The following is a 14,433-nucleotide window of genomic DNA, read 5'->3' on the forward strand; positions in this document are numbered from 1 at the left end:
TTGATAGCTCCCCACTCTTTAAAAATTTTTTTTTCAAACCCGTGTAATCCGTATATTGCCCATTATTCCTATCCATAATGGTACCTCTGTATACAGTGCGGCACCAAAGAAATTACTTTTAAAAAAACAATTGATGATGGCTTAATGATGGTGGTGCATGTTACTCTTCAAAACACCCTATTCATTTTGATAATTAATTTATTTTTAATATTATTTAAGTAAAAACCATTTACTTTAAATTGCATCATTGTTGCATAATATCGAAATTTAATGTTTTTTTTTTTAATTTTTATTATTCTTTTCTACGGGTGTTAAAAGCCAAGTTTCGGACTTTTTCGGTCCGTGTAAAATAAAAGCAAAAAGATCGAGTAAAATATTTAAAATGAAACCAAATGCTCGCTTTTAACTTATGAGATTTTCTCTGTTTTTAACGAGAACGAGAGCGGAAAGAAAGAAAAAAGATTAATCCAATTTTTTAGGTTAAATTCTTGATTATTTTTTAAATTTCAAGGTTTTGATCACACGTCTTTAAAACTCCTTGGCATTTAAAAATGATGAAGGTATTTCTCTTTTACTTTTTTTTTATTACTTTTTGTGTTATTTGATTACTTGAAAAATTAGATTACTTCAAATTTGGTTGTTCAATTGTGCTCCTTTAAGGGTTACCATTGTCATGCATATTAAGGTTTTTAATTTCGCATAGGGACCGCTTGTATTGAAAGTTTTCATGATTGGATCTAAGAATTTGGTTAAATATCAAATTAAGCACAAAGAATGAGGTAAGAGATTAAAGCAATTGAAATTTGGTGATTAATTAGGGTATACAAGTTGCAACATTCTTTTCCTTTCAGAACTTTTTTTATTTTTTAGGGTCTGACCTGCAAAATCGTTAATTTATGACATAATATTGCCACTTGTTATAGAACTTAAAACAATTATTGCAGTTCATCCTTCTTTCATATCAAATTCAAGTTTCTTTCAAAGAATTTGTGAACTTTTTTGTTTTTTAAATTTATAATGTGAAGTTCAATTAACATAACTATTTGCTGGAGTTACCTTTTATTTTGATTTTGAGTTTAGCTGAATTGGTGAAGGTCTCCAAGGACAGAAATGGCTGACAGAGATAATTTCACATGGATTCCCCAGGGTATACCTGTTTAATTAATATAATTCAGACGGTTAATTGGTTGTTAGAAATATTTCTTAATTGTGATTACCTTTTAATTGTCAAACAGAAGGAATTGAATGTGTTAGACTTGAATTCTAAACTTGTTAGATGTCACATCTTAATGTGATTGTATGAACCAACAAGACAAACACAGGTTCATATCTTTGTTTTTTGTGGTAGAAGCTCGATGGATATGTTTTCTCATTGCTCATAGGCTTAATGATTTTAAGTCTACTACTCTTTGTGGTTGTCAGGGTAGTTTTTATCAAACCAGGTAATGATGTGTTATAGGTGACATCATTTTGTAGGAATCTCCATTTACGGATCTTCCTCAAAATGATGTGGAACTTACACCAGATAAAGTCAAGGATGAAAAGGAAGGAGGTCCTACATTTCACTGTGACCTTTGTGATGCAGAAATAGTTTACACCATTGCTCAAGCATTCCTCCCAGGGTTATCTACAGCTTGTGTCGACAATACAACTGGTGATGTTTTCCAGTCCCCTGGTTCAGTAGCAGCTGAAATTAGAAAAGAAATGGTGGAGTATCTAATGCAAAGAAGTGTAACTTTTGTGGCTGAATCTGTGGTCTTGGATGATGGTCTAGAGGTACAAGCATCTGACCATCCTTATGATATCATCGCATACTTGATTGATGAATTTGCAACTACAAAGAGGAATTTGTTCAGTCGAGTTTCGGAATGGTTACTAAGTGATAAAAGAGAAGACAAGATAGATGATTTTTCACAAGAAATGGAAATTAATGGATTTTGGTCAATAGACAAGAGAGAAGCAATTGTACAAACTTTGCTGAAGAATGTTGACTTAAAGAATGAATTTCACTGTGACATGAAATTTTATTCAGCTGATGAACTTGCTCAACATGTGCCAACTTGCAAATATAGATCAATGACCTGCCAAAATGAAGGGTGTTATGCCAAATATTCAATTAGCCAAATGGAGAACCATGATTCAGTTTGCCCTTATAAGATGATTCCTTGTGAACAAAAATGCTCGGCTAGCCTCATGAGACGTGTTATGGATAGACACTGCATAACTGTCTGCCCGATGAAGCTTGTGAACTGCCCTTTCTATTCAGTGGGTTGCAAATCTGCCATACCCCAATGTAAGATTGAAGAACATCGTTCCTCGGACTTTCATTCTCACCTGCTATATATTCTTCAAGGCATTCACAAGGAAGCATCTGTAGAGGTTCTAAGAAAACGAGTGGAGCAACTACTACAGGTGAGTTAAGATATGATTGTGAATATTTTGCCCTATATACGTATTTCTTTTTTATTTTTTGAATCTAAAATACAACCGATTTCTAAATATCAAATGAGATATAAATTACTATCTAAGCATTGGATATCTTTTTGTTGTTGTTTCTTTGCATGACCATTACATGAGATATCATGATGAAAAGACTTTACAGAACCATATAACATCATAACTTTTATGACTAACTCCAATTTCTCTCTCAAAACAATCATATTAGGAGAAACCTTACTAACCCGATATCATGAACCAAATCAGTTGGTGTATACTTAGATTATTGAACTGCAACCTTGGAAACAGAGAATAAATGTTGGAAATCATATAAAAGATGCCTGCTAGATTTAGGATATCAAGATGATATGTAATTAGGATGAGTTGCTAATGCACATACATTTAGCTTGACTATATGTTCATCGTGTAATCATTATTACAATGTCATTTTGAATTGTTTAGAAAGTGTCATTGACGTAAATTTTCATGTTGCTATGTTATTCTGATCCTCTTTTGTGAACCTCTGGACAACAAGTTTCTTGTCTCTTTTATTCAAAGCTACAATTTTCATTTCACTACAGAAATATTCTAGTAAGCTAGCGAACATCCGAGATTTGAGATCACTAACATACAAAGTCAAGGATCTTGATGCAAAGCTTGGGCCGCTGAAAGTTTGTGCAACAAACGAAGTTGATGTAGCCACAAAGACTGCAGGAAAGCTTCAAATTTTGGAAGCTAGTGACACCAACAAGGTTACAGAAAAAGGTGCAGAAACCAGAGTCGTAGGTTTTGAAGCAAAGCCTCAATCATTAGAAGTTACCCCTACAAATAAAGACAGTATAGAAGCTGTAAAAGCTGAAATAAAGGATTTGAAGCAAAACAGCAGTCATTAGGCGTTAAATCATTTAACAAGGTTAGTAAAGAAGGTTTAAAAACCAAAGCCACAGATGTTGAAGCGAAGCCGCAATCATTAGAAAATACTATAACAAACAAAGATAGTGGAGTAGCTCCAGGAACGACAGTAAACCACCATGAAGCAAGGCCTCCATCCTTAGAAGTTACTCCTAAAAAGGTTAGTGAAGCAACAATAGAGAATTCAGTCAAGGATGTTGAAGGAAAGGTTCGACTTTCAAAAGTTAGCACAGGAGAAAACTGGTGAAGATGGCGATGGAACTTCAAACCATGGTCCTAAAACAAAGTAGAAAGCTAAAGGTACTACTTGTTGGCTAATAGTTATTACATTATATGAAGAAATCTTCTGCTGCCCATACATATAGCTGCAAGTTGACTTTTCCCCATATTCTTTCTTTTCTTGGACTTGGGTTATATTCTTACCCCTTTTTGTTAGCTATCATTCTTTTTTTAGCACAATTGTCATTACAATTTTGGGACATTAAATAGAATTTCGTAGGTGAGAATGTATTTATACGAAGTATCTATGCAATTATTTTTCTTTCACGAGTTCATTTTTTGGTTAAAATATTAAAACAATCCTTAAAACTATTTCATTTTTTAAAATATAAAGCACCTATTCCAATAAGTTATTATCATTTAATTTGTGTTCAAATAATTCTATTTCAAATTTAATGTGATTAATGTTAAAGATTCTCTAGCATTTGGAAACTAGAATTTTAGAATTTGGATTTCCAAAAGTGTAAATTAAGTGGTAATCTATTTAGAAATGTAGCATTTGTAATTTCTAACACCTAGATTTGTTAGATACTTATTTGGTAATAAATTTGAAATTCTTAAAATATTTTTAGATTTGACAAATTCATGTTTTTATATAATTTTTTAATATATGTTGTACTGAATTTCAATTAATTTATCTATAATATACATATTTTATTCTTATCATTTATATGATAAATGAAATTTAAATTCAAAATTTATATCCTCAAATAGAGCGATAGGTTTTTTCTTCAGGTATAAATTAAAGTTAAAGCTTAGATATATATATATATATATAAATTAGCGGTTAAGGGTTTTTTCCTTTTGAAATAGTTGAAGGAAGTAATAAAAGTAGAAGGATTTTTCTAATATTTTTTCCTTAAGCAAGGAATATGGAGGAAGAAAATGAAAATGTGAAAAATAGAAATTTGTAATCTACTGATTTAGGAAAAATAAACAAAAATTAGAGGAAAATGGAGAATATTTCTTTCATATTTTTGTTTATTAGCAATTAACTTCATCAAATAAACCTTAAAATTTGAGGAAAAATAACAACAAATAGATTATATTTAACTCATTAATCACACAATTAAACAAATTCTATTAGTAAAATCATGAAAATTCAAATATAATAATATTAGCAATTATTTTTATCAAATTAAACTTAATGCTTAAATTAAATACTGAAATGTTAAACACGATACCTTTGAATACCAAAATACAGAACTTTTGTCAAATATAAGATCACGTATTAAACATAAAAAAAAAATGTCACACTTAAATATCAAATGATGTATTAAGCATATAACATTTTAAAGTCCAATGAAGGAGTTCCATAACAATATATTCCAATTAATGTTTAAGGAACTAATTTAAAAGAACAAAATACGTTACAAAGACAATTTAATAGAATTAGTTTTTAAATAATTTTATATTTTGTTAAGCAAACAATTAAAGCAAATGATCTAAATAGAGTAATATGTTGAAGTAATTTGATATTCCGATTATTCTAATGCTAAAAATAACCTTACCTCTACCGAAGAAAAAATACAACTTGCTTATCATTTTCCATATATTGAAATTTTGCCTTTAGGCAACAGATTTTTGAAATTAGTACAAGAAATTTTTTTCTTCGAGAGAACCCAGTGATTATTATATAGACAAAATTTTGCAACTAAACCAGTGGGTGATGTGAGTACATCTACTTTGATGCAAAAGAAGTAAAGTGTACAATCCTACGGTTCGATGTGTCAAGCAAGCACTTGAGTTGGTAAAATCTGGAATTCTACTTAATATAAAGGAACATGATTCAGCATAAAACATGAAAACGCCATAATGAGTCCAGCTATTGCATAAATGGCAAAACAAAAAACCCAATAATCAAGTTCAACCCAAGTAAATAACTTTGACAAAATTAGGTTAAGATTACTGCTAAGAAATACAACTAACCGCGGACACCCCGATTGAGACTAACCATGCGAGCTGAAGCATCCATCTGGGAACCTCTAATTCCTGAACCGGCTCTCCCAGAGTATCCGCCTGTTCCTCGCAATTGACCTGACCGATCCCTTGAAGCCCGTCCTAATGCCAATGGTCTGCCACCACCAGTATATGCAGCACGTCCAGAACTACCTTGCCTACCCTGATTGTAGGACAAGTCTGGCCACCTACTGCCGCTGCCACCAGCTGTCCCAGAAGCATATTCCTGGTTATCTCGCCGCCTTAGTGGCAGATCCAATCCACCACCACCGAATCTAGCCTCGACTGCCCTCTCATTACTCTCAGCAAGTATTGAAAGCTTTTCTGTCAACTGGAATGCCAAAGCCTGCAACCTTGAGTACTCAACATCATGGAAGATGATGCACCGTGTTGGCTGGTCCCAGCTTGCATGGAGTTCTTCATTTACCAACATCTTGCTAACAATGCTATGAATCTGGGCATCTGAGAGGTCAAACATTTTGGTCAGCTGGTCCAGGCCTAGTGTATCATAGGAAGAACAGTAGGTAAAAAGGTAAGTCCTCAGAGCCTCTTCCTTGATCTTAGCTTTCAGCATTTCAAGCACGCTCTCTCGATTCCTAAGAAGCTTCCAAACATCAAGAGAATTAATAACGTCGAAGGCCTTCTGGAAATCTCCCTTGCAGAGGGCCCGGGTTGCAGCCATTACATGGTCTCGGACATTTTCCGGGGGACCTATAAATGGCTGCCTCTCACTCACCTCAAGCAACCGCCTGAATGTCTTACTTATCACCTTGCGTTTGGCATCAAGTGAGTTGGCTGCCATGTTAGGAACCTCAAGAAGCATAGCACATATCAAATGCACAGCCTCCAGAAGCTCAAGGTTTATGTGCATATGGTAGGGCATCTGACGCCTCCTTTCCAACCTTTCCTGATAGATCCAAAGTTTAAAAAGGGTATAAGTCCTCAAAAAATTGATGAATGTACATAGCCAATCCCTCTATTATAAGGAATAGATCAAATTAGTCCCTTCACTGTTAAATAGATCAATTTAATCCCTGTACCATTAAAAAGAATCAAATGATACCAATTTTCAACAAAGTTAATATTTTGAAAGCTTTTTATTGTTCTACAAATGAAATCTTTTGTTTGAACTTAAACTGCATATGAAAAAAACAATTTCATGTCATTTTTTAAATAGTAAATGCTAATTTGGCCTTACTCGATTCTTCTTAATAGTATAATGATTAAATCTATCCATTTAATAGTAAAAGAAACTAATTTGATCCAACACCTATAATAAAGGGACTCAGAAGGTATGGTACTTTCACCTCAAAAAATTATAAAGTACCATGTAAGTGCGCATGTTATCACACTGTTCAGTTGTTTGCAAATGAAGGGTATGACTTGAACGCATTTAAGTCAGAATTTCACACAACAAGGGCTCACAGATCAACATGAACATCCCACAATTATTCTTTACAATTATGCTAATAGTTAGATATATAGTAATTATTTCCAAAGTAAAAAGAACTGATCAGTGGCAAACATACTTCAATAACTAGATTTCCGAATGAATTCATTGTCTTGTAATTGTTGTTTATCCTACTGCATTCGTATCAACTTCTTAAAATATTCAAATGTCTAACAGAAACATTGTGTCAAAAGAAATATCCTTTCAATCCCAACAAAAACAATACCATCCAACCAACCAATTAAAAACTATTCACTAAAACTTCAAATAAAAAAAAAAAGCATGCAAAAACCATCAAAGGCAAACAGTAAAAGACAACAAAGCTGTACAGACTTAAGGATTATCAATTAAAGCTATTGTTAATTTTGATCTGTCAAGGATTTATATTACGATCGGTACCTGTTCCGGGGTTTTCTCATGATATCGACTTTGTGAAACACCTTGTGCAAGCAATTCCTTCGCCCTCCCACCAGAATACAGTTCAGAAAGGCAGCCATGTCCTTCAGCAATTAGTCCAACACGGAAGGCACAGAGGCCAACCTGAGCCATTGCCCGGTTAAAAAGTATCTGTGTTGAAACATCCATATGCTGAATATTATCCTGTAAATGACTCATCAGCAGCAAATCACGAGCTATTGAAAACTCATCAAAAAGGGCATGATGATAAATATCACAAAGCATGGCACGGGCTTTGGTCCTCTCATCTCCACTTTTGTATATGAGTGTCACTAGGATATCCATCAATGCTCTACTATTCTCGGGGAATGTGGGCTTCCGGGACACGAGCTCAGGAGTAACAACAAACGCAGATGTACCCCGTGTTTCCTCCACTTTAGTCTCATCGCCATCTGTTTCTCCATCTTCCGATAGCTCAGCCAATTTCCTCATAGCATCATAAACCTCTTGAGGCTTGTAATAGACAAGTTCAACCCTCCTTAAAGCAACCTTAGCAGCAGACTTCAAATCACCAATACGCTCTAAATACTCCTGGACATTTTGAGCAAGGACCAAAAACAAAGGTTCATCTCTCAGTCTCTCAACATACTCACGAGTGTGTGGATCAATGCACTGCAAGCTCTTGAAGAACTCATTATCTATTCTCTCAAGGAAGGCCACCAAATTTCCCCAAACACGGATTGTACCATCATAGTCTGCTCCCTTTTGGGTTTCATTCTCATCAGGCTCAACCATATCATCGACCACAATGTTCGGGTACTGAACAAGAATGTCCAATATGACAAGCATATTCTGTACACATTTCTTCCACACATTTATAGGCATGTGTCCACTAAGACCTGGATTAACATCAAACTGTGCAGAGATAACACTGAAAAGGATCTCAAGCTTCTGAGCAGGAGTCTTGGCAACCTTTGTCAAGAAGGTAAGCTGCTCGACCTGTTCAAATTTTCCAGTTCCCTTCCTTCCCCTAGCAGCCACAACCTCTTTAAACTTCTTGTTAACAGTATCCCAGGTGATCTCACTAGGATCTTTCTTAAACTCCCTATCCATCAGTTTCTCTTTCTTGCTTAATTTTTTCTCCCAGGCCCCATCAGCATCATCATCATCCATATCTTCCCCCTCATCATCCTCATCACTAGACTCAGCAGCAATCTGTGAGGGGTCCTCCAACTCAGAGCCAGATTCATCTTCATCCTCATCTTCGTCCTCATCTTCAAACTTCTCCTTTTCACTCTCAGGATTCTCCCTATACTTGTTAATCAATTCCTCATACTGCTTATTATTCTTCTTGAGCTTCTGTTTCATCGCGTTCAAAGCCTTGTGATTACTGCTACTCATTTTCTTTTTGGCTTCCTTATTAGCCAAAGCTTCAGCTAAGAAATCTTCCAACATAACAAGACACTTAATATAAAGATTCGGAACTCTGTCGGACTCGGTGACACGCATAACCTTCTCCAACTGTTTATTAATCTTATCAAAACTCTCTTGCAAGCTAACCCAGTCATTGATTTTCATTGCATTCTTCATCTGATCAACCGTACTTGCCATCTCCTCAAACCTCTTATCTTTGGCGGATCTAACCACCCTCTTTTGCCCATCGGAATCATCACTATCACTAGCATTTGTTTGTAGATATCTGCTTCCCGCGGCAGCAGCTGTGGTTTCTCCAGCTCCCCCATTCTCAATTTCATCTTCAATATCAGTCTCCTCTTCCTCAGTGTCACTACCACCCTATAGTAAATTTAGAAAAAAATTATATATGTATAACCTCCTCAATACAATATTAGGTAAAGGCTATATATTTTAAATTCATACGTCAAAAAAGATAAATTAAAAAACAAACAAACCTGAGTCCAGAATTTAGATGCCATTGGCTTTCCCTTTCTCGAGTTCAATTACTTCAAAGCTGTAAAAAGAAAATAATATGAATCAGGCATTAATACGGAAAGCTGGATGAACAAAATATGAGCTTAAAAAATTAGCAACAATCAAATTTCGAATCTATAATTCCGTACTGCGATTCAGGAACGTATTCAATTTTTTTTAAAAAAAGAAGCACACCAGAGAAACAAAGTTACCTGATCTGAGGCTAGGCGTATTCAAAAGTATAAAACATATAAAAAAATAACCTTGTGATTTGCCAGGTAATTAAACACACACACACACACTAGATTTTCTGTCTTAAATTTGTTCTGTCATGTCCTTTTTATACGTAAAATTCTTTAAAGCTGATACAAAGAACAAAAAAAAGCTATGTCTCTACTAAATACTTCCCCGTGATTAGGGGTAAAACTAAAAATTTTGTGAAAGGTTTTCGATAAAATTAAAAGAATTTTGGAATAAACCCAATCCTAAACTAATCCCCAACACTGTCCATTTATCAATAAACAAGGAAACTAATTACACCTTGAAAAACCGAGAACCCAGAAAGAACCTGAAGGCAAAAGGGGGTCCAGCAATGATGAGCGACGACAACGAAGAACCCAGAAGAGTGCAAGCTGCTTGAGCCTTGAAATATTGGACGATGGTGAGTGAAGTGACACGACGGTGAAGGTGCGTCACTGCGTTGGGTTACGGTAGTCGGGGGTGACTGGTGGCTGTCTTCACACGGTAGTAGGGAGAATTCAGAGGAAGCTAGATATTTGGGGAGATAGAATATTAGGTTACTGATTAGGGATTTTTGTGTTATTTTTTTGTTTTAGGATATGGATTTTCGGGTTGGGTTAAGGTCATTGAATTGAGTCAGGATTAGTGGTTATGGATTTTTAATATTGGAATGGGTTTATTGGGTGGGCCGGCGGTTGGGGCTTGGGTGGGCAGTGGACTAATTAGCAAAGTCCTATACATGTAATATATAATATTTATTTTTTAAAATTCAGTTAATTTGGTTAGTTATCTAATTTTGAGTTGATTTAACCAATAATTAAATTTTAAAAAAATTATTAACCGATCTTTGATCGAATTAAATCGATTAACCAATCGATTAATTGAATTAATCGATTATTTGATTTTAATCAAAATTTGAATACTCCTATTTAAAGCGGCAAGTGAATTCTCAACCGTCAACTAGGTTTTTTTTATGTTAGCAGCACATCAATATTCTATATATATATAGGGTGAGATTTCGAAACTTTTTTTTTTTGCATATCTATGCTAGCATGTGGGGTTTTTTTTTTTAAATGTAGCATGAGATTTATTTACAGCCATACAATCATATCCTCTATGTTATTAAATTAATTAAAAGAAAAAATTTGTAACACCCCTACCAGTATCCATTGCCGGAATAGGGTACAAGGCCTTACCATAGTTTATTGAACATTTTCAGATAATTCTGAGTCATTTATTATTCATATTTTGAAAATAATCATAACATCTCTCCATTGGGCCCTCGAAACCCCAAACATACATTAGAAACCAATCGGAATTAAATCGAAAACATAGAATTTTTTTATTTTTTTATTTTTTTCCAAAATCTTAAATTATATTTTCATCTAAGTACTTACCATTTCAATGCTCCTTATAATTAAATGTGTTACCATTCAATCAATAGCTTGGCACTTGTCTAAGCGTCAAACAACATCATTGTTAGTATTCTTGCACATATTTCATATAAATTCAACATTGATATACCTATTTTCTCGTCATATCACCCTTGAGTTTAATAATTGTCTTTACTTACATAATTTCCTCGTATCAACATATCAAAGATAATCATATATGTACATGTCATGAAACATATCATTCTCTTCTTGTTTCTTCATAAGTATATATCATTTATTTCATTATAGTCAATATTTCATGCTATATATTTTATGCATATTTATTCGGTAATAGCTTATATCAAACTTAACATAAATTATATTCCATGTACTTATACTTATTTCGTTTATCTATCTTCATAATTATTTCATACAACTATTTTGTACATATATTTCCATATGACCAGTTCTTGCAAATATTTCACACAACCATTTCATATAACCATTCGTCATCTGATACATATTACCTGAATATCAATTGTTCGACAGATGTCATAGCGTCTCCCATCCACGGTCTTATTTATCTTTGACATGATGCCATGGTGTCTTTCAACTATGGTCTTACTCATTTTCTGTCATGTTGCCATGGTATCTTTCAACCATGGTCTTATTCTTTTCATGTCATGTTGCCATGGTATCTTTCAACCATGGTCTTATTCATTTTATGTCACGCTGCCATGGTATCTTTCAACCATGGTCTTATTCATTTTCCGTCATGTTGCCATGGTATCTTTCAACCATGGTCTTATTCTTTCATGTCATGTTGCCATGGTATCTTTCAACCATGGTCTTACACATTTCATATTTTGTTGCCATGGTATCTTTCAACCATGGTCTTACACATTTCATTTCAGAGAGCACACTCCCGCAAACCTCATCCTTACAGCGGGATTACCAGTCCAGGCTAAATCCCCTGTAATATAAACTCATAGAGTATTGTCGGGATTACCAGTCCAGGCTAAATCCCCTGCAACGACAATTACTCTAATGAGGTTGGATCTGAATTACTAGTCCAGGCTAAATTCAGACCCTAATTTGGATTACTCGTCCGGGCTAAATCCATTTTACACGTATTTTTCGGGAGGGCTATATCAAGATAGGATCACCTGTTCGAGCTAGATCCTTTTTACCGTCAATTCCTTTTCCAATGACCCATCGAATTCCATTCCATTCAACCGGGATTTATTTTCAATTTAAATCGAGTATTATCAATATTTCATCAATTATCATGAATGAACATTCAAATCATATTTTCATCACATAACTACATATTTCAAGTATTTAAAAATACAACTCAAGTTACACAAACTTATCTCATTGCTTGTTTGTGTTTATAATTTCATTAATCCGATATCTTTTCTTTTCCACGATCAAGTCTCGTATTTGAGTCGTCTGGATCTTTATAAATAAATTTGATCATTATTTTCATTCATTTCATATTCTAACGCATTTAATTAATGCTCTAGGCAAAATTACCATTTTGCCTCTAAACTTTCAATTAATGACGATTCCATCTTTAGGGTTAGGAAAATAAAATTCTTGCAATTTAATCCTTATTTCCAGCTATTATTCTCATACATATTGATAACAGTCCATGAATTCTATAAAATATCATAATTTTCCATAATTTCAACATTTTTCAATTTAATCCCTAAAACATGTTTTCCCCTGATCTTGAACTAAATTAATAATTTCATTCAATTTTGTAATTTAAATAATAAAATAGTCCATTCATGCAATTTGATCTTTTTTGACATTTTTACAAAATTGCCCATAAAGTTTTACTTTTATTCAATTTAGTCCCTGAGCCTAAAATATGAAAATTAGCCATGCTAGATGAATATTCATACATATTTTTCCTCCTCCTCCTCTCCATTCCACATCCTTAATTTATATAACATGCTACAAGTAACATTATCAATAATTTCACTATTTACTTATGTGTATATTCAAAACTGTCCATTTGCATCATAGTCACTAAATTATTTATATCTTGAGCTATAGAACTTGAAATTAAGATCCACTAATTTTATATGAAACTAGACTCACATATATTATTGCCATAAAATTTTCATAATTTTTTATTAAGCCAATAAGTACAGTTTATTCTTTAAAGTCACTCCTGTTCTACCGTTTGACAGTTTTGACACTTCTTCACTTAAAATTAATTACCTCCTCGTACAGGATCCAAATGATGTTCTGTTTATTTCTATTGAAAATATACTCATTCATAATTCTAATAATATAAATTAAATTGCATAATTATTTTTATCCAATTTTTGATGATTTTCCAAAGTCAAAACAGGGGAACCCGAATTCACTCTGACCTTGTCTCACAAAATTTATTATTTCTCATAATTCACAATTCCATTTCTTACACCGTTTATTTTATAAGAAACTAGACTCAATAATATTTAATTCCATATTTTTTTCATCCTCAAATTCGATTCCAAAAATTTATGGTGATTTTTCAAAGTTAGCTTACTGCTGCTGTCCAAAACTGTTTTAGTGCAAGATATTAATTACCATGTTTATAACACCCTTATTTTCTTTCTCTACACTATTTTTATCACTTTCTCTTATTTTCTCTTCACTAACATATCAAGAATATAGGATCATATGTAAGGAAACTCTACATTAACATCAATCCCATGCTTTTTCAATAATATCAAACTTAAAAATATATTGAAATCATGATGTTCATACCTTGTTATATTGATTTCAATCTTCATCTTGATTTTCTCTCTCCTTCAGCTTCCATTTCTTGAATCCAACTTGATATTTTAACTTTCCATAGCCTCCTTAACATTTTTCTCTCTTGGTAGCTATGGAAATTCTTTTGATTTTTGGGTGAAAATGATAAATTTTTGGTAAAAGGACCAAATTGTAAAGAAAAGAAAGTTTCTTTCTTCCTTTTCTCTTCATACGTTGGGTGCATGGGAAAAAGATGATGATTCTTTATCTTTCTTTCCTTATATATACTAAATAAAATAATAAAATATCATTTAAAAATTAAATTAAAATATTAATAAACTAATATTTATTTATTTATTTAATCTAAAATATCCCCAACATCATCATTGCTTTCTAGATTTCTCTCTCTTCCAATTGACCATTTTGCCCTTATTATCTTTTCAAATTCCATCCTTGAGTCATCATTTAATTTGGTAAAATTGTAATTTAGTCCCTCATAGTTCTTCACCTATTCAATTTGGTCCTAATTCATCCATTTCCTTAGTTTCTAGATCATTCCAATCTTAAAATATTTACACTATTGGTCCTTCAACTTTTTCATATTTACACTTTAACCCCTAAAATTTTGAGTATTTACTCTTGTGCAACAAAACTTTTCTCACTTTTACAATTTAGTCCTTTCTTGAATTAATATATCATAATATA

General features: G+C 33.2%; 2 protein-coding genes across 3 annotated transcripts; one reads left to right on the top strand and one right to left on the bottom strand.

Annotated features, from left to right (window-relative positions):
* The first annotated feature begins 247 nt into the window (after positions 1 to 247).
* On the top strand, positions 248 to 3,894 carry LOC108454758 (uncharacterized). Its single transcript, XM_017753325.2, is given in 4 exon segments — positions 248 to 560; positions 1,477 to 2,412; positions 3,018 to 3,328; positions 3,331 to 3,894. Coding segments are annotated over 4 exon segments (1,521 nt in total). The 5' UTR covers positions 248 to 551; the 3' UTR covers positions 3,596 to 3,894.
* Positions 3,895 to 5,374: 1,480 nt separating this feature from the next.
* LOC108456811 (eukaryotic translation initiation factor 3 subunit C-like) lies at positions 5,375 to 10,246 on the bottom strand. Of its 2 annotated transcripts, none has more exons than XM_017755493.2 (4): positions 9,930 to 10,246; positions 9,343 to 9,401; positions 7,436 to 9,226; positions 5,375 to 6,493 (listed from the first exon to the last, which is right to left on the bottom strand). In XM_017755493.2, exons 2-4 carry the CDS (start codon positions 9,364 to 9,366, stop codon positions 5,552 to 5,554), a joined length of 2,757 nt encoding a protein of 918 aa, XP_017610982.1. In that variant the 5' UTR covers positions 9,367 to 9,401; positions 9,930 to 10,246; the 3' UTR covers positions 5,375 to 5,551. The 2 variants fall into 2 exon arrangements, with proteins under 2 accessions (XP_017610982.1, XP_052875342.1); XM_053019382.1 differs by having other exon boundaries at positions 9,902 to 10,246.
* Positions 10,247 to 14,433: the final 4,187 nt, after the last annotated feature.

Source organism: Gossypium arboreum, chromosome 9 (assembly GCF_025698485.1).
Source record: "Gossypium arboreum isolate Shixiya-1 chromosome 9, ASM2569848v2, whole genome shotgun sequence".
NCBI lineage: Eukaryota > Viridiplantae > Streptophyta > Magnoliopsida > Malvales > Malvaceae > Gossypium > Gossypium arboreum.

What these genes read in the sequence shown, in the direction of transcription:
- LOC108456811 (XM_017755493.2), bottom strand. Translation starts at nt 9,366, where the DNA reads ATGGCATCTAAATTCTGGACTCAG. An exon ending in CATCTAAATTCTGGACTCAG is followed by an intron (nt 9,227 to 9,342) that starts GTTTGTTTGTTT and finishes AATTTACTATAG; the next exon opens with GGTGGTAGTGACACTGAGGA. An exon ending in ATGAGAAAACCCCGGAACAG is followed by an intron (nt 6,494 to 7,435) that starts GTACCGATCGTA and finishes TGGATCTATCAG; the next exon opens with GAAAGGTTGGAAAGGAGGCG.